This window comes from Podarcis liolepis, assembly GCF_965112155.1.
Source record: "Podarcis liolepis genome assembly, chromosome: 15".
NCBI lineage: Eukaryota > Metazoa > Chordata > Lepidosauria > Squamata > Lacertidae > Podarcis > Podarcis liolepis.
In genome coordinates, this window is record NC_139566.1 from 41642095 (window position 1) to 41665040 (window position 22946).

A 22946-nucleotide genomic window follows, 5' to 3' on the forward strand; every position below is an offset into this window, starting at 1 on the left:
TGCCCTATACTGAGTCACATCACTGCTCCTTGTAGCTCAGTACTGCCTACACGGACTGGCAGCGGCACTTCAGACAGGGGTCCCTCCCAGCCCTATCTGGAGATGCCATCGGGGTTTGAACCCAGGACCTGTGGCAACGGCAGGCAAGGCTGGTGCTCTGCCCGTGGGCTTCCAGCATGGAGAGATATGGCTTCACATCCCTTCTTGGCCGTGAAAGCTCATTGCGGTCACTGGCCTGTTGCAAGGTTGTTAGGGATATAAAATGGGGGCAAGGGGGCAGGGTGAGAGAGCCGTGGACGCTGCTCTGAACTTCTCGGGGAAAGGGCCGAATTGTATTTGCAGTAAAACATTGATTCCATTTTCCCCCAGACTGCTTCTGTGTTGTAGGGAAATACAAGAAATGCTTCTGTAGGAGTAAAGCGCTATGTGACTCACACATAAGGGGAAGGAATACTCACAGCAGTCGCAAGATACTGGGAGTCAGGAGAGAAGCTCATGATGGTGATGGGAGTGCTGGAATATTGGAAAGGCTCTGGACAGTCGTTTTCCAAAGATATAGAATCCAAAATGTAAACACTTCCATCAATGAATCCGGCTGCCAATAATGAACCTAAAAAGTGCATGGGAGAAATAGTTGTTCCGCAAACTTCTCATCCCAGCAAGATTGGATGATCTAAGGCAGCCGACCCCAGCCTGAACTACTCCAGATGTTTTGGACAACTCTGTGCTGGTGAAGATGACGGGAGCTGCAGCACAAAACCTCTGGAGGAAACCAAGTCAGCAATGGCTGGTATAAGGCAACATCTTTTTTACTGGTGAGAGGGTGGTTCCTCACAATTAGGTGGGAAAGAATTAAAATGTTGGCTCCTCGTGGCAACTAATATAATGCTATATTGGCATGGACAAGATCTTTCCGTAGGGCTATCTTAAACATTATTGCTGTCCAGCAATTTTAATTAAAAAGTGCCTACTTGTGACTTCTGACTCTTATTTGCATTCTGTTCAAGAGATAGAGCCATCACCAATGAACCTACGCTTCATCCCTCCACAGGGAACAGATAACTCAAAGGGCAATTCTTCAGCTATGCTGAACAGGAAGCCTATAGAGGGAGACTCCACAAGGAAGAAGCTCCTGATTAAAGGCACAGTAGCCCTCCAAAAGCTCAGTAGTTTGGCCCTGCAAGTACTTACTTACTTACTTACTTACTTACTTACTTACTTACTTACTTATTTATTGTCAAATCCTGCAAATCAGGTTTGAAAAATTATGGGAGGGCAACACAAAGAATGCTAGAAAGCAGCTAGCTGGAAATAATGCTTTCTTTAAAATGTGAATTAAAAGGATTACAATTCCAAAAAAAACCCCTGCTGGTGCGGAAGCAATTAGAACAAACAAAAACCACTGTTAATGACCAGCAATGGGGCCTCTTCCCTGGATTCTTCCTTAGAAAGAGTTAATCTGATTTTGAGGATCCATAATTACAGAACTAGCATTGCTTAAGCTGTATGCATGCAAAGAATTATTGCAAAGGCATCAATAGACTCAAACTCTCCCTTCCCTTCAAAAGAAATGAACCCTGCACCCCCAACCTGCCAAAAATCTCCCCCCTCCCCAGACTTCTTTTTGCAGGGGCGAAACTAGGCTTTCTTTCACGCAGGTTAAAGACCCAGTTTGGCACACCCACACCCAGGCATTTGAATGCACAAACACAGGCTTGGAGCCTCAATGGCACCCCTTTGGAGGCTTCACACGGGGCAAAAAGCCTGGCTGGTCTGCCCCCACCCCTGTAGCTACAGCTCTGCCTCTTGCAAAGGAAGGAGTATGGATCAATACCACTGGAGTCATAGCAGAGGCTCTGGATGCTTTCGCCCTTAAAGATTCGGCTAATGAGGTATTTATTGATCTTGTAGTTCCACACTTTCAGGAGCCCGCAGAAACTCCCCTTGGCCATGAGAGGTTTGCTCGGGTGGCAGCTGACGGCATGGACGGCCTCCTTGGGCTCCTCTAGGCACTTGCTCACTTTCGTCCCTTCCGTCTTGACGTGGATCACCAACGCATCCGCCGTGGAAATAATAAAATTCCTGCACCGTGAAAAAGAAACAGAATTTTGATTCACACTCCAGAGCAGGCATAGGCAAACTCGGCCCTACAGATGTTTTTGGCCTACAACTTCCATGATCCCTAGCTAGCAGGACCAGTGGTCAGGGATGATGGGAATTGTAGTCCCAAAACATCTGGAGGGCCGAGTTTTCGTATGCCTGCTCCAGAGTAACATGCTGAGACAGTGAATATGAGATTTACTGGATGCCTACCATTCATCTCAGTTTTTCTATATGGTTCGTTATATAACTTACCTCTTTGTGACCGATATATACACAGAAAATGAATGTGAAGCTGCACAGACGGCCTTAAGTGGTGGCAGCTTTTGGGACAACATCACCATGAGTAGAAAATAGCCCTGCAGGGTGGGACCAAACCCGATTCTCTTCAGTTCTCACCTGACAACAAAGGGAAGCCCTGCTAAAGTGCTAGAAGTGGGGAATTTGGTGGTGTCCTCAGGACACATAGGTTTCTTGGAGAAGGATATGGATCGGATGCGTCCCAGTTTAAACTGGCTGTACCAGTGAAGAAGCTGAAGGTCTCCATCATAGAATTTCACATGGCCTTTGACATCACAGGTCACAAAATTCCTGAAAGGAAAATCAATTTGTTGTAGAGATATGGCATCACATTGGCCACAAAGAATAATATTAAAACCTAAAATAGGTAATATACTACTGCTCTGGACTTGCCTCTTAAAAGAAAAACCTAGCTACAGGGGTGGACCAAAGACATTTTGCTTCCTGGGGCAAAGGATAAGGTGAGGGGAGTGCCTTAGGTGGCAGGATCCACAGGTTAGCAGATTCTGATGTAGATCTTTACCGCCCCCTTGTCACTGATGTAGATCTTCATTCATCCCCTCTTCCCTGGCAGGAGGGGGGGCACCATTTTGTGGTTCGCCCCAGGTGCCACAATGCCTTGGCAACCATTCTCTGTATCCAAGTCAGCAAGACTGCAGCTGAATGTCCAAGACAAGCAGTGGGGAGCATCTCTGCCATACCCGAGTGCAGCACACCAGCTCAGAGGAGGCAGAACAGGGCGCAAGACACACACAGCTCTACTCCGCACCTGCTACCTGCAGTGGACATTTCAATCTGTCCTGCTGAGTCAGAATCTGGACAAACATAATGTGAATGGCTTCTACTGGCAGCTAAGGGCCACAAAATAGGGAGCACAGGACATTATTATTATCAGGACCAACGTCCGTCATCAGTAGGAGCTCTACCTCAACCGAGCATTGAAAGTAGATAGGAAAAACCATAGTTCAGTGGTAGAGCACCTGTGTTCAGATGGTCCCAGGTTCAATCCCCAGTGGTGATGTCCCCTGCCCAAAACCCTAGAGAGCTGCTGCCAGTCTGTGTAGACAATATTGGGCTAGATGGACTAATAATCTGGCTCAGCATAAAGCAGTTTTCTATATGCTATTATACTCATGTATATTGTTCAGACGGTGCCAGTCTTTTACCCCTTGAGGGCCAGCCCTGTCACTAGGAAGAGTGAGGCAGAAGCTAGGGGTGGCGAACGCTGCCAAAGTCTGAGAAGATGTGTTGCCTGGCCAGCAGCTTAATGTCACCACTTGGGGGAGAGGGAAACGTCTTGCAGCCATTGTTGGGGCCAAATTCAACAGTTTTGGTAGGTGGGATGGAGTGAGGGCTGCCATCTCTTCCTTCAGGCCTTGTTTTGAATGAGGCGGGTGAGCAGGTGTGCTTTGGAAATCTCATTCCAAATAGTTATTTCCAAGGGAGAGGGAAATTTGCTGGCAATCAGTTAGTAGAACCACAGAGAAGGAGGAGAATTTGGCAAAACAATTCCTTGCTCTTGCACTAAACTATGTTTCTTGGGATTCTTTGGCTCCCTAAGGTTCAGTTAGCAATTCAGATCCAGGGAGCCCATGTCACAGATGCTGAAGCTCTGGCCCTTGTGACAGAGCAGGTCCTGTGATAAATAATGCGTTGTCCGCATTGCCAGGGCAGCTGCTTGGCCTGCAACCACATCTAGTGCTGCCTTGGTCTTCTCATAGAGCTGCTGCGCTGTGTGCTATTTGTGAGACAGGATGGCAGGTCTCTTGTGAAGCCCTTGATACAACCAACCCTTTCATGGGATGCAATCCATCCCTTGCTTTTGCACTTTTCTCTGTTCCTGAATGCAGCAGTGCCCTCTGCTGGGTAAAACTGGGGAACTCCTCTTAACACTCACCAGGTGTCCCATAAATGACAGCCAAACTAAATACAGTACAGTAGCGCAGTAGTGGAAGGAGGGGTGAATCGGATCAGAAGAGTGGCAGGCTGCATTTGGACTGGGGTTGCTAGGTCAGCAAGCATCCAGACCCTAAGATTTCAGGGCCCAAACCTGAGACCCCCTGATGGTGTCATGGGGCCCCAGTGATGTCACAGGGGGTGGACTCTGGAAAGAAGAGGAGGTTAAGGGGTGATATGATAGCCATGTTCAAATATATCAAAGGATGTCACATAGAGGAGGGAGAAAGGTTGTTTTCTGCTGCTCCAGAGAAGCGGACACGGAGCAATGGATCCAAACTACAAGACAGAAGATTCCACCTAAACATTAGGAAGAACTTCCTGACAGTAAGAGCTGTTCGACAGTGGAATTTGCTGCCAAGGAGTGTGGTGGAGTCTCCTTCTTTGGAGGTCTTTAAGCAGAGGCTTGACAACCATATGTCAGGAGTGCTCTGATGGTGTTTCCTGCTTGGCAGGGGGTTGGACTCGATGGCCCTTGTGGTCTCTTCCAACTCTATGATTCTATGATTCTAAGTCTGTGCAATATGTGTAGAGATGGGGGTTAATGTGACAGGGGAAGAACAAGGGAAGGAAGGCAGACCCTGTGCCCTGAGAGTCAATCCAATAATTTGCAGCTGGCTACTGCTGGGCTGATGCCTGCAAGCTGCACACGTTGTCTTCCTATTTAATAAATTACATTACATTAAGGGCCCTTTCACCCCCCTGGAGATTTAAGCCCTCCTCCTGCCACCTGGAGGGGGCCAGGCAAGCCCCAAGGTTTCAGGTCAGCCCTGGAAGGTCTGGCAACCCTAACTGGGGCTACTGGTGACAGGTTCTCCCCTCCCCCTCCCCCCGCCCGTAGGGGTAGGATGGGCCTGTTAAGATGGCCTTCTCCCAGAGACATATGGAATCTAAGGATTTGCTGAATACTTTTGTGGATTCTCCACTTGGCCTGGCTGGTCTTCCATGGATGCGCTCATGGTACCTGAAGATCTAGCATGGTCACTTGATGCCCAGGCGACAAGGCAGATGGGATACGTAGACCTGAGAGATAAGCTGCTCACTTGTCTGTGATGGCCAGCACTGTGATCCCATCCCGCTGCAAGTGCACCAGCTTGATGGCTTTCATGTTGTAGGGTTTGACGCACACGGCAGAAGACTTGGAGGGAGGGCAAACGGCATCCCAGACCACCAGCTTCCCTTCCATGGTCCCAGTAATGGCTTGAGTAGAGCTGAAGTGGAAAATGGTCTGGCTGAAGATCCCCACGACCTTGTTGAATGACTGGAGAAGGGAGAAAGGGAAAGATGCCCTTCGCCACCGAGCAAAACACAAAGCAGCCAGCGACAGAAGGGCTTTCAAATGCATACAAGTGGCAGAGAACAGAGATAGAAGAATGTGAGCTCTCGCTCTCTCCAGTTCTCTTTTTTTCCAATTTTAAGGTCAATTTGTACCCCATTTCTGCATCAGTTGGCGAATCTTTATTTTAAAAATCCTATAGCTGCATTTTCCTACACAATCCTTCCAATGGACACATTTTTGCAAGCCAACACAACACATTTTGCACATCGCTTTCAATAACATACACGTTCTTATGACCTGTGTCCCATAATATATGAGCTTTTTGCTTGCCAAACTAATCACCTAATTCAGACACAAGCACATTGTTTCAGTTTGCATACTGTTTCAGGGAGTGTGAATTAAGTGGACTTGCATTAGAAGCAAATTCCTCACCTGTCCCTACCAGAGAATAAGAGAGGGCGGGGTGGGGGGGTGGGGGGGTGGGTGTGTTTTCGGTGGTTCTCACCCCCACCCCCAGCACTGCACAAACAGCGAGCACAGCTCCTCTGCCCCATCCTTATAACTAAGAGAAACAAAGGAGATTGGGGAGAGGTGGAAGAGAGAAAGAGAGGGAGGAAGGAAGACTTGGGCATAGGCACAGGGCACAATTTGCTCAAAACATTGCATATGCTAATTTGTATGTGAAAATACAGATTTAAGCCTCTGAGCCAACCTAATGTATTACTTGTGCATTCCTTTGTTTATCTGTTTATCTGGAAACAGTTCCTACCTCCAATATCCTCTAAAATTGTTTCCCCTTCCCTCTCCCCAAGGCACTTTCACGTACATTTGTGGGGAAATGCCCTGTGTGATTTATAAATGTTAATTGTATTTGCTGTGCTGACTGAAGGTTTTATTTAACTAAACTGGAATATACTTTTATTCACTGGAAAAGGAAATGGGGTGAGGGCTGTTGAAGAAGAGAACACACTTTTGCTCTCCTTCAGCAGTTATCAAACACACATGCTTAATTTTATTATATTTACTATACCCAATGGAGTCAACCATTACTTTAGGTTGTTCATATTTATGAGTTTGCAAGATGAGAAGGGCTGTTTAGGGCAGCTTTTAATGTTTAACAGACTATTGTATTTTAATATTTTGTTGGAAGCTGCCCAGAGTGGCTGAGGAAACCCAGCCATATGGGTGGGGTATAAATAATAAATTGTTGTTGTTGATGTTGTTGTTGTTGTTGTTAAGATGTTGTGTGGCTGAAGGCTTATTGGCCCCTGCACTTAGCAGCATGCTCAAGAGCCGTATAAGCAAAGTTTTGTTTGTTTGTCTGTTTTGTTTTTAAAAGGCAGGAAGATAGTGGACAGGAGCTCCGAGGACCAGGGCAAAGACCCCAGGCCACCCCCTTACGACACTCCTGAATGAAAGAAGGAAAGAGGGAAACATTAGCAAGGAAGAGAGGAAGAAGGAGAGACTGTCATATGCTAGTGTAAGGTAGTGGTTTGAGTGTTGAACTAGGATCTGGGTCGACCAGGGTTCGAATTCCCACTCAGTCACGACACAAGACCTACCCACCTTGGAAGAATGGCAGATGAAGGTGATTGATTACATGGGATTGGCAGAAATGACTGGCAGAATCCGAGACCAGGGAAAGGAGACGGCGGAAGAAGATTGGAAGAAATTTAAGAACTATCTTAAGAAACATTGCAAAATCAATGTGTGCTAGAATGATGTGGCGTTAGAAACCAAATGGAGTACAGCTGTAAAGATTAAGTTAAAAGAAAAGAAAGGTTGACAATTAGATAAAATTAAGGGTGAGGATTTGCTGAACTAAATATTTGAAATGGGAATGCAGAAAGGGGAGGTATGAGGAGGTCGGTGAAGTAAGTTTTAAGAAAATAAGGTTTTGAAATTATACTTGTTCTTTTTTTTTGTTTGTGTTTGTGTGTATTGTTTTGTTTGATATAATTTGTAAAACTTCAATAAATATCTTTTTTAAAAAAAAAAGAATTCCCACTCAGTCACGAAGTTCACTGGGCGGCCTTGGGCCAGTCACTGCCTCTCAGCCTAACCCACCTCACAGGGTTGCTGTGGGGACTGAAGGAGAACCATGTAGGCCACCTCAAGCCATGACATAAGGGGTGAGTGAAGCTCTCCTTTGGGAACAAGGGTAGGAGAAGACCAGCAATGCCTCCTATTGGCCAAGAGGTTGCTGAGAAGGTGGCAGATCCGCCCTTCAAAGCATGTGGCGCAGCCGTCGCTGCCACTGTGTCGGCAGCAGCGGGCAACACGTTCCTTTGAGGCCCGATCAGCTGCCCCTGTGAATCCTGCCACCTGAGGCAGCCGCCTCACCTCGCCTCATGGATGAGCCGGACTTGCCTTGAGCTCTTTGGAGGAAAAGGTGGGATAGAAATGCAGTTAATAAATAATAAATAAATAAATATTGACTCAAGGTTATGAAAATGGAGGGAGGGGAGAGAACTTTTTGGCAGAAAAAGCTATTTGGCGGTGGAACGGACACCCTTGGAAGGTGGTAGACTCTCCTTCCTTGGAGGTTTCAAAGCAGAGGTTGGGTGAGCATCCATCATGGATGTTTTAGCTGAGATCCCTGCATTGCAGGGGGTTGAGCTGAATGATCCTCAGGGTTCCTTCCAACTCTACAATTCTATGCTTTTATGTTCCTTATTATTCTCCGGGTTCCCAGCAGCACAAAGCCCTTTGTTCCCACTGCACAAAATGTGTTGAGCTGCCAGTTCAGAATGTTAGGTACGTACAGTATTGAAGTTCTCACCCTGGCCACCAGGGGTATTGTGTATATAGTTTTCACTCAGGTCCACGTCAGTTACCATATTTTTCGCTCCATAGGGCGCACCGGACCATAGGGCGCACCTAGTTTTTTGGGGGGGATAAAGGGGGGAATTATCCCCACCCCCAGCCCCAAAGAGCAAAGAAGCCAAGACAGCGAGCGGGATCCATCCCGTTCGCTGTCTTGGCTTCCTCTTTAGCCGCGCGCAACCTCTCCAGCCAGGAGAGGCTGCGCGCGGCTTTGGCAGAAGCCAAGACAGCGAGCGGGATGGATCCCGCTTGCTGTCTTGGCTTCCTTTTTAGCCTCAGGGCTGGGGCGGGGGAAGCCCGAGCTTCCCCCGCCCCAGCCCCCAAAACAGGTCTGGGAGCGGCGGCAAGGTTGCGAAGCCTTTGGAGTGCAGCGTGAGTTCCCACTGTTCTCCAAAGGCTTCAGGGATAGCCGCCTGAAGCCTTTGGAGCGCAGCGGGAACTTGCGCTGCGCTCCAAAGGCTTCGGGTTCCTTTCACTGAAGCCAGGAGAATCTTGCTCTCCTGGCTTCAGCAAAAGGAACCCGAAGCCTTCGGAGCACAGCACAAGTTCCCGCTGCACTCCAAAGGCTTCAGGCGGCTATCCCTGAAGCATGGAGAGCGAGAGGGGTCGGTGCTCATTGACCCCTCTCGCTCTCCATTCGCTCCACAGGACACACACACATTTCCCCTTCATTTTTAGAGGGGGAAAAGTGTGTCCTATAGAGCGAAAAATACGTTACTTTAGGCGGGAAACCCTGGGTTGTTGTTGTTGTTGTTGTTACAATGTGACATGCGGCTGCCTATAAAAACTGGCTGGCTGAGTTGTTCAGTTCAGTTCAGTTTCAGCTTACTTATAAAGAACTACTTGGAGAAATCTCTGTGTCGTCTGCTATGTCCACCCACTATTCCTCAGCCTCTGCAGGCCCAAGGTGTTCAAGACGGCCTGAGTTTTAATCGCGCTACTAGCAGTCCAGGCAGCGCTGCGGGACGTGCTAAAGGAGAAGCTTAAAAATCACTAAGCTCCAAAGCCGTCCAAAATTGCTGTCCACCATGCGTTCTACCACCGGGACCAGGCAGAGGGTGAGAACTTCAATACATAACACAGAATATACTCTGGAGCACAACTTCAGAGTATTTTTGCCTTCCTCCGCTCTCCGCAAACCCAGCCAAGCCCTTCATAATCCATTTGCTGCTGCTTGGCTGGGCAGGCTGATGGGCAGAGTGTGCAGCACGCCAGTCTCAAGATCTGTGGAACATCCTCCCATCAGATGTCAAGGGAATAAACAACAATCCGACTTTTAGAAGACATCTGAAGGCATCCCTTAGGGAACTTTTTAATGTTTGAAGTTTTATTCTGCTTTTAATGTTCTGTTGAAACCCGCCCAGAGTGGCTGGGGAAACGCAGCCAAATGGGTGGGGTAGAAATAAATCATCATTATTATTATTATTATTATTATTATTATTATTTCGTTCAGCAATTACACATTCAAAACAGAATGAGTCAAATGACATGAGCACAAGCAGCAGGGCTGGATGGGACGACATACCCTCCAGTTTAAAGGTTTGCTTTCAGCTTAATTGCACCATCAAGGTACTAACAGGCAAGTCTTTAAACTGTTTACATCACTGGCCTTGGACTGGAGATAGCCAGGGTCCGCCAATTGTGTGAACTGGCCTCTGGGTGTCTAGCCATGGTGAGTTTGCACACAGATTGTCTGGTCACCTGTTTTTGCTGAAGGACTTTGGATTTGCTTGCTGCAGAACCATAACACAAAACATAGGCGCCAACTCCTAGGGGCTGTCGTCCCTTTGCCTCCCCATAAAATATTTGAGCCCCACCCCCAGTTGATGGGTGGTGCTGAGGAGGAGGAGGAGCAACAACAGATGCCCCTGCGTGCTTACCCACTGGCTCTCTGCCTGGCAAGCAAGCAGGGGGCACCATGCGAAAGGAGAAGACAACGACGGGCAGCAGTTGGCAACAACAGTGGTGGCGACATAGAGGAAGAGTAGGAGGGCGCCTTGCCCAAAGGCCCTCCAAAGGTGTCAGTTCTGTACATTCCTACAGTGATCAATGCAATACTCACTTTATCTGTCAGGGGCGGAGCATGGTAGTGCAAGATGTCGGCATTCTAAGAAGACATGGAGGAAAAAACAGAATCAAATCTCAGACACCACCCAGGCCTGTCTCCCACCCCTCCACCTCACTGTGAGCAGCCCATTTCCAGTAAGCTTATTATTCTAAGAACCTTCTAACATCATTTTCTTCTTTCCTCCCCATCACTTTTTCCTTTCATGCCATGTCTTTACATAACAAGGGCACAGCCTGTGTCTTGTTTTTGTTGAACTGCAAGCCTTCTGGGAACCTTTCCAGCTGATGAATGGAGGGTAAATGCATTGGATGTGTTAAGGAATGAACCTGGGACCTTCTGTGTGCAAACCAAAAGCTGAGTTATGGCCCCTCCCCAACATTTTCAGAAGTGCCGGCACTACCCAGGCCAAAGGGAGCCTTGAACCTTGTCTGGGATTTCCAGGAGGCTGAATTCTGATCATTTCTGTGTTGGAGCTGCACAGTCATAAAACAGAGAACACTTACATCCCCCGTGGACTTATTACCAGCTAAAACAACATACCAAAGTACAGCAGACATTTTAATTCCAACTTACCCATATGTAGAAGATGACTTGAATTTTACTGTTGCTGACCAGCTCATTATGGTCTCGGCAATTAAAGGCAATGTAATCCTGGAAAATGAACAAGCTCAGAGGTGACAGCAGTAGCAGAATGACACTTTAGCTCAGGGGTCAGCAAACCTTTTCAGCAGGAGGCCAGTCCACTGTGCCTCAAACCTTGTGGGGGACTGGACTATATTTTGGGGAGGGAATGAACAAATTCCTATGCCCCACAAACAACCCAGAGATGCATTTTAAATACAGTGGTGCCTCGCAAGACGAAATTAATCTGTTCCGCGAGTCTCTCCGTCTTGCGGTTTTTTCGTCTTGCGAAGCACGGCTATTAGCGGCTTAGTGGCTATTAACGGCTTAGCGGCTTTAAGAAAAAGGAAACAAACTCGCAAGAACTCACAAGATGTTTCGTCTTGCGAAGCAAGCCCATAGGGAAATTTGTCTTGCTGAACGACTCAAAAAACGCAAAACCCTTTCGTCTAGCGAGATTTTCGCCTTGCGAGGCATTCATCTTGCGGGGCACCACTGTATAAGGACACATTCTACTCATAAAAACACGCTGATTCCCAGACTGTCTGTGGGCCAGATTGAGAAGGCGACTAGGCCGGATCCGGCCCCCGGGCCTTAGTTTGCCTACCCATGCTTTAGCTCATGGCACTTAAAATTTCTTCTCATTTGGAAGCCTACATAGAGTTTGACCCCTAAGTCAGCCTTCCTCAAATGGATGCCTCCCTCCAGATGTCTCAGACCCCAACTCAGACCGTGTGGTCAATGGGCAGGGATGATGGGAGTTGTAGTCCAGAACTTCCGGAGAGCTCCAGGTTGGGAAAGGCTGCTTTAATGAAATCTGATGCCTAAGTATTAACTAAGAGTCAGTTCACACACTTTTTTCTGCAACACTGATGAATTGTCATTGTCTCTACAGTAAGGATTCACAGAATCAATATAGTGTGTGCACGCTCACAAATGTCCACATCTATCTCACCAGTCATACATACGCGGTGCTTTAAAAAAGAACGAGAAAAGCCTGTGTGGTGTGGTGAATGGAGCATTTGGAATGGCGAGACCTGGGCTCAAATCCCCAGGTACTCAGGCAGCTGCCAGAGGCATGTCACAGCCTGGCCTATCTCACAGGCTGACGAGAAGGTAAAGAGGGCGGGGGATCCAATGTACCTTGCCTGCAGCTCTGTGGAGGGAAGGCTGAATACAAAGTAAGTAAGCAAGGAGGATGAAGGAGTCATCTAAGAGATCCTAAGAACAGTTTCACCACCACAAACAGGATACCACGGCAGAATTGCTCAGTTGCTCTTAGATGAAATGCTTTTAATTTGTTTTTGCTTTTAAATTGTGGATGTGGGCTCCCTGGAGGGGAAGGTAAAGGTAAAGGTACCCCTGCCCGGACGGGCCAGTCGTGTCCGACTCTAGGGTTGTGCGCTCATCTCACTTAAGAGGCCGGGGGCCAGCGCTGTCCGGAGACACTTCCGGGTCACGTGGCCAGCATGATGAAGCTGCTCTGGCGAGCCAGCACCAGCGCAGCACACGGAAACGCTGTTTACCTTCCCGCTATAAAGCGGTACCTATTTATCTACTTGCACTTGGGGGTGCTTTCGAACTGCTAGGTTGACAGGAGCTGGGACCGAACGATGGGAGCTCACCCTGCTGCGGGGATTCGAACCGCCGACCATACGATCGGCAAGTCCTAGGCACTGAGGTTTTACCCACAGCGCCCAATCCACCCACCCACCCATCAATAAAACAAACCAAACTCATGTCTCACCTGGAAGCCAAACTGCGGCTGGATTTCTACGCTGCAGACAGGCTTTGTCTCAGGTGAGGTCCACCTCCAAATGCAAACTTTCTGATGTGATGAAGAAAGCATTTTAAGGCAAGAAAATAACACACTCTCCTAAGACTTAACAGACCTCCCACATCCCCCATGGCATACTACTCTGGATGAAACCTAACTGGGCATTGTGTCAGCACGATTATGGACAGGAGTGAGGTTACACTTTGTCTCAAAGACCTGCACTGACTGCCCATTTGTTAGGTCTCTGAGGCCCTTAACAGCTTGGGACCAGTTTGTTTGAAGGATTGCCTCACCCCAAAGGGTGTATACTTGTTCTAATACCACCCCAGTGTTTTTTTTTCCAGAAAAAGGGTGCCTTAGAAGACCCACCCCAGAGCCCCACTGGAGAAGGAAGAAGGGCGCAGGGGGAGCACACCGCCCCTGGCAGCGTGATCCCGGTGGGGTGCCATTGGGGCTGCCGGCCCCTGCATGTGGTGCGCCACACCCCCAGGACACGCGTCAGCCCCGCCCTCGCCTGGTCTCCGCCTCCCCCCCGCCCCCCGGTGCCGAAGAATGAAGCTCCACCATTGCAGAGCCCAAAGAGTCCATGTTCTGGGAAATCCTGACTCCTTATAGCCCATTAAACAAAACTGTTCATGCCCTCCCACCATCGAGAGTGCCCCCCTCACTTCTCTCCTTCACAAATTCGAGGCACCCTAGTTAGAGGATTCAGCACAGGAAATGCTTCCTTTACCTGCACTTCCCCAGCCCCGATGGTAGCCAGAAACTTGGAATCATGCGAAATTGCGATGGCGCAGACTCCGCCCTCTGGGTGGCTGTCAAATATGGTGTGCACAGGAATCCTGGAGAACACAGTACACACTGAACGCTCTGAAACTGAAGCAGGTTCACTTCTGCCCTGGTGGGACAGAGGCAGCCGAGACATTGGCTTTAGGGCTGCCCAATTACCCACCAAGTTTTAAGAGTCGCGACAACAACACTATTGGCAGCTAAGGCCAATGCGGGAGAGGTCTAACGCAGAAATAAATGGTTAGCAAACCTCCTCCACCAGATGCTTACGCAGAGTACCCGTCCCAAACAGTCACCATGCTCTGGGGGCCCCTGTCAGCTGTTGCTATCCACCTTCGGTCTTCACTTATGCAGATGCAGGAAATGCAGTCTGTGTGTCCCTGGAAAGTCAAAGGAAGAGAGTGAGCCCTGCAGAGGCAGCTCATGGGAAATCTCCCTCAAGCCGTTATGCTAAATGTTGGACCGTTTTTTTATTGGGGACATAACCTTGTGGGTAATCTGTCAAGGAATGCATCTCAGTGGGGCCACTGCCAATGGCAGGTGCATACTTAGGGCAGCACACCCAGTTTCCCTACATGGGACACAGGGGGGCCTTCCCAAAGCCTAGTAAACGCTGTACTTTGGGACGGAGGCGTGAGGGCTCTGACAGGGTCCTGGAGTCCTTACCCCAGCCTAGTTAGTGCTTGCCCAGCTTTGGGAAGGCAGCGTGAGAGCTGCAGGCCACAAATTTTGGCCTCAAACAGAGCTCCACATGACCAAGGTCCTCCCCTGCCAATGGCCAGCAGCACCAGAGGGAAACGTGCTCAGGATTAAGTCGTCTACAGTAAAACCCTCCACCCTTCAGTTTTCATCATGGCGACTTCAGATTACAGTTCTCTCTGTTAGGTAAGATGTGCCGCCAAGCAGGCAGGTGGTAGGCCAAAGCGGCTGGAACAAGAAGAGCAAACAGGAAAAACCCTTCTGACACGGGACCTTTTTCGCCTGTGGTACAGGGCAAGATGGCGCCCCATCCAGTTTCATGTGCAGAAGCTGACCAGACAGAAGCGCTGGCAGCAGGGAAACTTCCTCCGCTGTGCTTGAGGGAAGCATACTAGCGGAAGGAACCTAGTACAGTGGTACCCCGCAAGACGAACGCCTCGCAAGACGGAAAACCCGCTAGACGAAAGGGTTTTCCGTTTTGGAGGCGCTTCGCAAAACGAATTTCCCTATGGGCTTGCTTCGCAAGACGACAGCCCATAGGGAAATCTCAGGGACAGCGGGGAAGCGCAGCGCGTCTTCCCCACTGTCCTCGGACCTCCTCCGAAGCCTGGCGGCGGGGTGGGGACACCTCCTCCCGCCGCCGCCGGGCTTCGGAAGGCTCCTCCGAAGCCGGGCGGTGGGGCGGGAACACTTCCCGCCGCCGCCCGGCTTCAGAACGGTGCTCCGAAGCCGGGTGGGGGGGAGGAAACACCTCCTGCTGCCGCCCCGGCTTCGGAACGGTGCTCCGAAGCCGGGCGGGGGGGGAGGGAACACCTCCCACCGCCGCCCGGCTTCGGAACCGTGCTCCGAAGCCGGGCGGGGGGGAGGGAACACCTCCCGCCGCCGCCCGGCTTCTGAACGGTGCTCCGAAGCCGGGCGGGGGGGGGGAGGGGACACCTTCTGAAGGCGGGCGGGGGCCGAAAGTCTTTGTCCCCCCTGCCTGCCTTCCCAGGGGCTTTTAAATCGTCCCGGACAGCGGAGAAGTCCTCCGCTGTCCCGGGGCGATTTTAAAATGCCGCCCGCCAGCATTTTAAGATCGCCCGGACAGCGGAGAAGTCCTCCGCTGTCCCGGGGTTTTTTAAAACGCTGGGGGTGGGAAGAAAAGCCCTTGTCCCCCCCCCCAGCCTTCAGAAGAGGTCCGGGAACAGACTGTCCCCAGACCTGGTCTGAAGGCGGTTTCCCTAGGAACGCATTAATTGATTTTCAATGCATTTCTATGGGAAACCGTGCATCGCAAGACGAAAAACTCGCAAGACGAAGAGACTTGCGGAACGAATTAATTTCGTCTTGCGAGGCACCACTGTATAGGGCAGCCGGGGAGTGGTGCTGGGATGATGGAGAGCTCTGTGTGCGCCCTGAAATCTGCCCGGCTGCTGCCCTGAGGGGTACCACAAGATGGCTGCCCTAACACCAGTGTGGAACCACATCTCAGCTGCCCGTTTGGTGAGGTTCTGTGCGAAGAACGGGATGGGGCGCCATCTTGTTCTGTGCCTCAGGCAGAGCAAAAACAAAACAGGCCACATGCCACACTCAGCTCTGTCCTCCAGCACCAGGTCACCGCTCCTCCTCCCTCCTGCCATCTGCCTCTGCGGCCTGAAGCCTCCTCCTCATTGGCCTGATGGGAGGAGGAGAGGAGAGAACAAATGGGTTCTCCAGCACCGATACGGAACTGACCCCTACCTGGAGGAGATATTGCCTGTTCCTGAGGACATCATGGATCACGGCCGTGTGAGAGGAGACGTATAAGATCACTCGGTAGTCTTCATCAAGCAGGTTGAAAACCGGGAGTTCGCTGTTATAGCCAAAGACCCAAGACAAACTCTGAAAGAGAAAGACAGAGCAGGGGGGCTCTGCTTAGTAAAAAATAAAAAATACACACACACAAACACACCCCAACATCATTTTTTACTGAGGTAAGTAAGCCCAACAGCACAACTGGTGCAGGTAGTGAGTCCCAAGGAAGCATCATGGAGGGGCTGGTCAGAGCAGGACAGCGATGGGGGGGGGGGGCTGAAGGAGCTGCCTGTTGGCAACTCTGGGGAGGGGGAGCGGCTGTGCCAGGGAGAGTGGGGGGCGGAGGGAGGGAGTTACAAATGATGAGTCAGATCACATCATACAGCAGCAATATGCTAAGTGTTCCTGTCGTAAAGTGTGCACAGCAGTAAATGGAAAGTGTGGAAAGGCACCCCCCCCCCAGCGGCAATCAACAACATATTGTGACCACAAATGCCATAAATTAAATTTGCATGCAACCATGAATTTTGTGCCCTTCCAGACTGGTACTTGGTTTTTATTTTTTGTTTTTTGGTCTGGGTGTCTTCTGCAACAACATTAACATTGTGGAATAAATGCGGTAGAATAATGTAATGACAACATAGCTTATGTAATTTACTTAATTAAAAGTCATTTCGCTACAGCAGAAAACAATACAAATAGAGTAAGCCCGCAACTTACCCAGGGGTTACGTTCCAGGGATTGCACCTAAAGCAAAACCGTGTATAGTCAAAACACACTGGCTGCGATGGAGGGTGGGATTGCCAAAGACTTCCCCCCTGCACACTGACCACCTTTCCGCCTCCTTTTTAATTTTGCCAAGTGCATAAAGCTGAATGTGCAGAAGTTACCGCACCGGCCCATAGGACGCACCTAGTTTTTGCGGGGGGGGGGGGGGAATAAAGGAAAAAAATTATTTTCCCCCCACGCTCCGGCCAGCAGGCTGCTATCCGCAGCCTAGGGCTCCCCATGCTTACGGATAGCTTCCTGAAGCCTGGAGAGAGAGAGGGGTCGGTGCGCACTGATGCCCTCGCTCTCCAGGCTTCAGTGAAAGCCTGCATTCACCCCATAGGACGCACCCAGATTTCCCCTTCATTTTTGGAGGGGGAGAAGTGCGTCCTATAGGGCGGAAAATACGGTACATGTGCTTACATTGCGAGTGTACTCTGACGTCATTTTTGGCAGTGGAACAGAAATGGGGGGGGGGAATGCAGGGCAGAATGGAGAAAGATGCCTCCTTACATCACAGAGCTGCCCTGAGACCATCACAAGCACAAACCATCATGAATGCACAACTTTAAAATGTCTAGATGGGCCCTTGAATGAAACTGATGTTTGACTGGGTGACTCCCAATAACGCTTGTACAGTACAATCAGAATTTTTTTGGCCAATTAATTTTTACTGATTTTCAAAAATGTTCAGTACAACCAGATCTGGGGTCATGTTCTGGGTGTGCTGCATATATGCAAAAATGCATACCTTTCTTTTCCAGAGCTGGCAAACCACATGGGCCTTGTCTCCCAAGCGAAACAGAGAGCTTTACTGGGCAAGGCCCACTCAGCCTGCCGGCTTGGCAATGATCTCGTGAGATCTCACAAGATCATGCTGTGCAAACACCCCCACAGTTCCAGAGACGGCACAATGAGACGGCCTGTCCCAGTAAGCAGGACAGAGAGCTTAAAAGCTCTTTTCACACAGTGAAAACCTTGCCTTCATTTAATTTGTGGAATTCAAACTGACCGGGCTTCAATCGTGCATGCATAAAGTCGCACAGGTTTAATGTGCATAAGATGTGATTGTATTTTACTGTGTAATAAATGAAAATCTGCCCTTATTGCCTTATGGGGAACAGAAGAGCCCTGTTAGAGTCCTTTGTAGGTTCTCCATCGGTTGGAGAAAATAACAGAGGCCAACCAGAGAATATTGAGAAGCAAAGCAGCTCATAAGCCTGATCTATATTGAACTTTTGCAAGAGGGTGCTCCCCTCACACGCAGAAAAGGAGGAGGACCCAGAACCCAGGTGTGCCCGCCTTTTTATATAGACATTTTAAATTGCCCTCCCTGGAGTCCAAGACCAGCCCCAGAAACATCATACATACATCACAGAAAGGGTGGTCTACAGCAGAAATCTGAGTGCATTGTTTATCTCTTGTCGTTGTTTATCTCCTGTCTGGCAGGTTACCTGTTAATGCTTACTTGATTGGATACCCTGGGGAGCCTGGCCAGTCTTTTGTAGTGACAAATACTTAGTTCCTGAGCCAGGTCACAGGCTCACCCTATTCATACACAGATATACCCTTAAGACAGGTTTTGTGAATGAAAAGACAATGGGGAGGCTTTTCCATTTTCTTTTGACCTTGCAGAGAAAACATTTGGTCAGTTTGGGAGCCAAAATGGCTCCAGGGCTGTCCTCCTGTGCTGCCTCAGCCTAAATATATATATATATACATCCTTAATTTTTTATTTCAACTGTAAGAAGACAGACAGGAGGTGGAGCCTCTCTTTCCACTGTTCTACTGACGCCACTCCCTTTCTGAGCAATACTCACAAGTGGGTGCACCGAGAGTGGCCTGCTGGTCTCCTCTAAGGTCATGCCAGGGAGGGCCGAAGAGACAGCGGACTCCTCCTGCCCCTCTGCTGGAGTCAGGCTGCTGGCTGCAGTCGGTGCTTGGGAAGGGCCACTCTCTCCTTGGGCTGTTTTCACCTCCGTTTCCCGGCTGGCCCTTTCATCCTCACTTGAGGGCCCTGTGCCTCCAAGGGCAGCGTTGACTTCGTGGCTCACCTCGGCCTCGGCCTTTGTGGCCGGACTGCCAGGCCCACCACTGCTTGCGGAGCTTGCAGCTTGTCCCGAGGCAAGGGGCTCTCTGAAGCTCACCGCTGCCTCTCTGGGGCTCCCGGCTTCCTCTCTCCTGGCAACACTCTGGGTGCGCATGAGGCCACGTCCTTCCTCTGCACCAGCCACGTTCTCTGCACCTTGGTTATCTGCTGCTGCTGCTTCCCTGGCGGGGGACTCCTGAGTCTTTTTGCTGCTGGTCTCGTCTTCTGGGACTCCAGGCTCTTCCTCCTCTGAAGGCTGCTTAGCCGCTATTTCCTAAGAGGCAAAACAAAGTTTTGGGTTGAACACCCTGCTTTGCAGGGGAGAGTTCTCGATTTGAATTGTCAGAGAGGGCTGTTCTCTCTTTGAAACCACCAAGTCCAGAAAAGAGGCAAAAGAAGGGAAGAGGCCACAGCTCTTGACACTGACCATCAGAAGTTGCCTGGCTAGATTTCCCCACTATCATGAGATGTTTTATATTCCTAGTATTATCATCATTGCTACTACAACTACCAGAAGTGGCCCAGGTGCCACATAATGCTCGTTTCGCAGTTGTAAGGAATCAATCTTTGGAACTCCCTGCCTATTGACCTCAGGCAGATGCCTTCACTGTACTCTTTTCAACAATTTTCTTTAGCGAAGTCTGTTCAGACATGTAGAATGCTGACATGTGTTTTTATTTGCTTTTACTGATCACTGATTTAAAAAAATGTTTTAGCTTTTTTTATAGATAATTTTATTGTTTTATTCCTTTTGAAAACCACCTTGAGGGGTTTTTTTTGCAATCAAGGGGTATAATATGAGATAGATAATAAATAAATAAATGTTAGCAGAGTACAAATGTTACAATAAACAGATAAGTATATAATAGGTTCACGGGGGGGGGGGGACACCAATAATATATACATACAAATGCATGAAAATGGCCTAATAATTCATTCTAATTTGTATTTCTATTTAAGTTATGGCAACCATTGCTAAATCTGCACTTAAAGGTAAAGGGACCCCTAACCGTTAGAGCCAGTCGCGAACAACTCTAGGGTTGCGGAGCTCATCTTGCTCATCTCGCTCACCCCGTTGCAGGGATTTGAACCGCCGACCTTCTGATTGGCAAGCCCTAGGCTCTGTGGTTTAGACCACAGCGCCACCCGCGTCCCTAAATCTGCACTTACAGACTTATAAATAGGCACTTGCAAGTTCAATGCAAATTGCCATCCACTTTGGTCTCCTTGCCTGCCTATGAATAAGCAACAATATCCCTCTCAGGATAGCACCTTCACAAAGCCAAAGTTTTGAAAAAGAGTGGGGAGAGGAGGTGTCCAGCTATGGAGATCTTTGCAGGTTATACATTTTCAGTTTGCTTTAAGTGCTTGCAAAAACTGAATAGTTTATCAATTTCATGTGCAGGAGCCCAAACTGCAAAGCCCTGAATCTCTGCTCCCTGGTGTTCACCCAGCAATACTCCAAATACTTCCAGGCCTATCAATACTTTCATGAGAACTAGAAACATGATGTTTTTATTAGTAGTCTTTCAAAATGAAAGGTGAGCTCCCTAGGACGCTGCATGCTGTGTGCCCAACTGCAGAACAAAAAGCCCCGTGTCTTTGGGCTACTGGGGCACCTCTGCTAATTTATGAGACTCACCATGACAAATGCTTTGTGTGAATACTTACACCAGGTAAACTGGTGGCAGCAGTGTTGTTGGAAGTTTCCAGCAGGGTTGGAGAGCTGCTGGTTTCTGCTGGGAGAACATCTTGGGAGGCCTGCACTGGTGTCTCTCTGTGTCAAAAGTGGCTTCCATGGGTTCTGCTGGAAATTGGGGCTGCAGACTGGGCTGGCTCTGAAGGCTTACCTCCGAGTCCATAGCAGCACCCACAACCTCCATCTCTTCTCTTGGTGCCTCAGTCGCTTCCTCCGATCCTTTTGTCCCCTGAGAAGGGGGGTCCGTTTCATTGGTGTCTTCCTCCATCTCCAAGGAACTTTACTGGAAACAAGCAGTCTTGTGCCCAGTGCAACTCAGGAACTCTTAAGAAACAATAAATAAATAAATCAGTGCAGTTTTGAAAAGCACAGTCTACCATATTGGTTCTCAGTGGTGCCCATTTGTATCCAAACACAGACAACAACCTGTTCCTTGGCGTCACAAACCTCCATGCAAAGTTTGGCCATCATCTCTTTAAGAGGTGTCCATAGAAAAATGACTTTGTAAAATACACAGTATATATAGTATATGTAATTATGAAGCAAGCACCCGAGATTGCCCACTAATGAGGGAAAAAATACTCCAGGCTGCTTTTACGTCTTTCATATTCTAGGCAACAATCTTAGCCTCACTTATAAAGAAGAGCAGAGTGCAGAGAGAGCCAGTGAGGCACAGTGGCGAAGAGCGCCAGACTAGAACCCCGGAGGGTAAAGGTAAACGTAAAGGTAAAGGACCCCTGACAGTTAAGTCCAGTCGCGAATGACTCGGGTTGCGGTGCTCATCTCGCTTTACTGGCCGAGGGAGCCGGCGTATAGCTTCCGGGTCATGTGGCCAGCGTGACTAAGCCGCTTCTGGCAAACCAGAGCAGCGCACAGAAACACCGTTTACCATCCTGCCGGAGTGGTACCTATTTATCTACTTGCACTGGTGTGCTTTCGAACTGTTAGGTTGGCAGGAGCTGGGACCGAGTAACGGGAGCTCACCCCGTCGCGGGGATTCGAACTGCCGGCCTTCTGATTGGCAAGCCCAAGAGGCTTAGTGGTTAGACCACAGCGCCACCCACCAGGGTTCAAATCCCCCACTTGGGCACTACTTTGCCCACAGAGTGAGGGCCTCGGGCCAGCCCTTGCCTCTCGGCCTGCCCTACCTCGCAGGGTTGTTGTGGAGGAGGAGGGGGGGAGAACCACCCCGTGCAGGGGATCCCCCTTGAGCTCCTTGGAGAGAAAAGGGAGGGGCGCGAATATGCAATGCAGTAGAGGCAGCAGAGAGACCTACCTCCTCCCCTGCCCCTTTGCAACAGACCCCCAGGAGCCCCGGGCCTCGTCAGCCGCCGCGTAGCTTCTCCTGCGGGACCGGCAGCTGTTTGGCTTCCTCCCCTTGTTGCCATAGCGACCGGCGGCAGCCCGGGCCCTTTCCTTTCGCCGGCGCGCGGGAGTTGACGGGCGGGGCTATGCAAATTAAAGACCAATGGCGGTCCGAGAAGAGGAGGAGGGCGGAGCTTAACGTTTCCCCTTTCAGAGGCTGCGCGAGCAGAGGAGCCGCCAGGTGCGCTTTGGGGAGTGGGGGAATCATAGAGTTGGAAGAGACCACAAGGGCCACCGAGTCCAACCCCCTGCCAAGCAGGAAACACCATCAGAGCACTCCTGACATATGGTTGTCAAGCCTCTGCTTAAAGACCTCCAAAGTAGGAGACTCCACCACACTCCTTGGCAGCAAATTCCACTGTCAAACAGCTCTTACTGTCAGGAAGTTCTTCCTAATGTTTAGGTGGAATCTTCTTTCTTGTAGTTTGGATCCATTGCTCCGTGTCCGCTTCTCTGGAGCAGCAGAAAACAACCTTTCTCCCTCCTCTATGTGACATCCTTTTATATATTTGAACATGGCTATCATATCACCCCTTAACCTCCTCTTCTCCAGGCTAAACATGCCCAGCTCCCTTAGCCGTTCCTCATAAGGCATCGTTTCCAGGCCTTTGACCATTTTGGTTGCCCTCCTCTGGACACGTTCCAGTTTGTCAGTGTCCTTCTTGAATTGTGGTGCCCAGAACTGGACACAGTACTCCAGGTGAGGTCTGACCAGAGCAGAATACAGTGGCACTATTACTTCCCTTGATCTAGATGCTATACTCCTATTGATGCAGCCCAGAATTGCATTGGCTTTTATAGCTGCCGCGTCACACTGTTGGCTCATGTCAAGTTTGT

At 49.6% G+C, this 22946-nt stretch overlaps 1 protein-coding gene across 1 annotated transcript in view; it reads right to left on the reverse strand.

The window, feature by feature from the left end:
- CFAP251 (cilia and flagella associated protein 251) overlaps nt 1-22171 on the reverse strand; it is a 39500-nt gene extending 17329 nt beyond the window's left edge. The window contains 14 exon segments of the mRNA XM_083476397.1: nt 459-610; nt 1835-2082; nt 2500-2691; nt 5400-5617; nt 10524-10568; nt 11103-11180; nt 12898-12978; nt 13661-13769; nt 13987-14096; nt 16135-16275; nt 18777-19319; nt 20717-20824; nt 20827-21068; nt 22021-22171. Coding sequence (XP_083332523.1) covers nt 459-610; nt 1835-2082; nt 2500-2691; nt 5400-5617; nt 10524-10568; nt 11103-11180; nt 12898-12978; nt 13661-13769; nt 13987-14096; nt 16135-16275; nt 18777-19319; nt 20717-20824; nt 20827-21012 — 2211 coding nt within the window. The 5' untranslated portion in view covers nt 21013-21068; nt 22021-22171.
- Between the last annotated feature and the right edge of the window lie 775 nt (nt 22172-22946).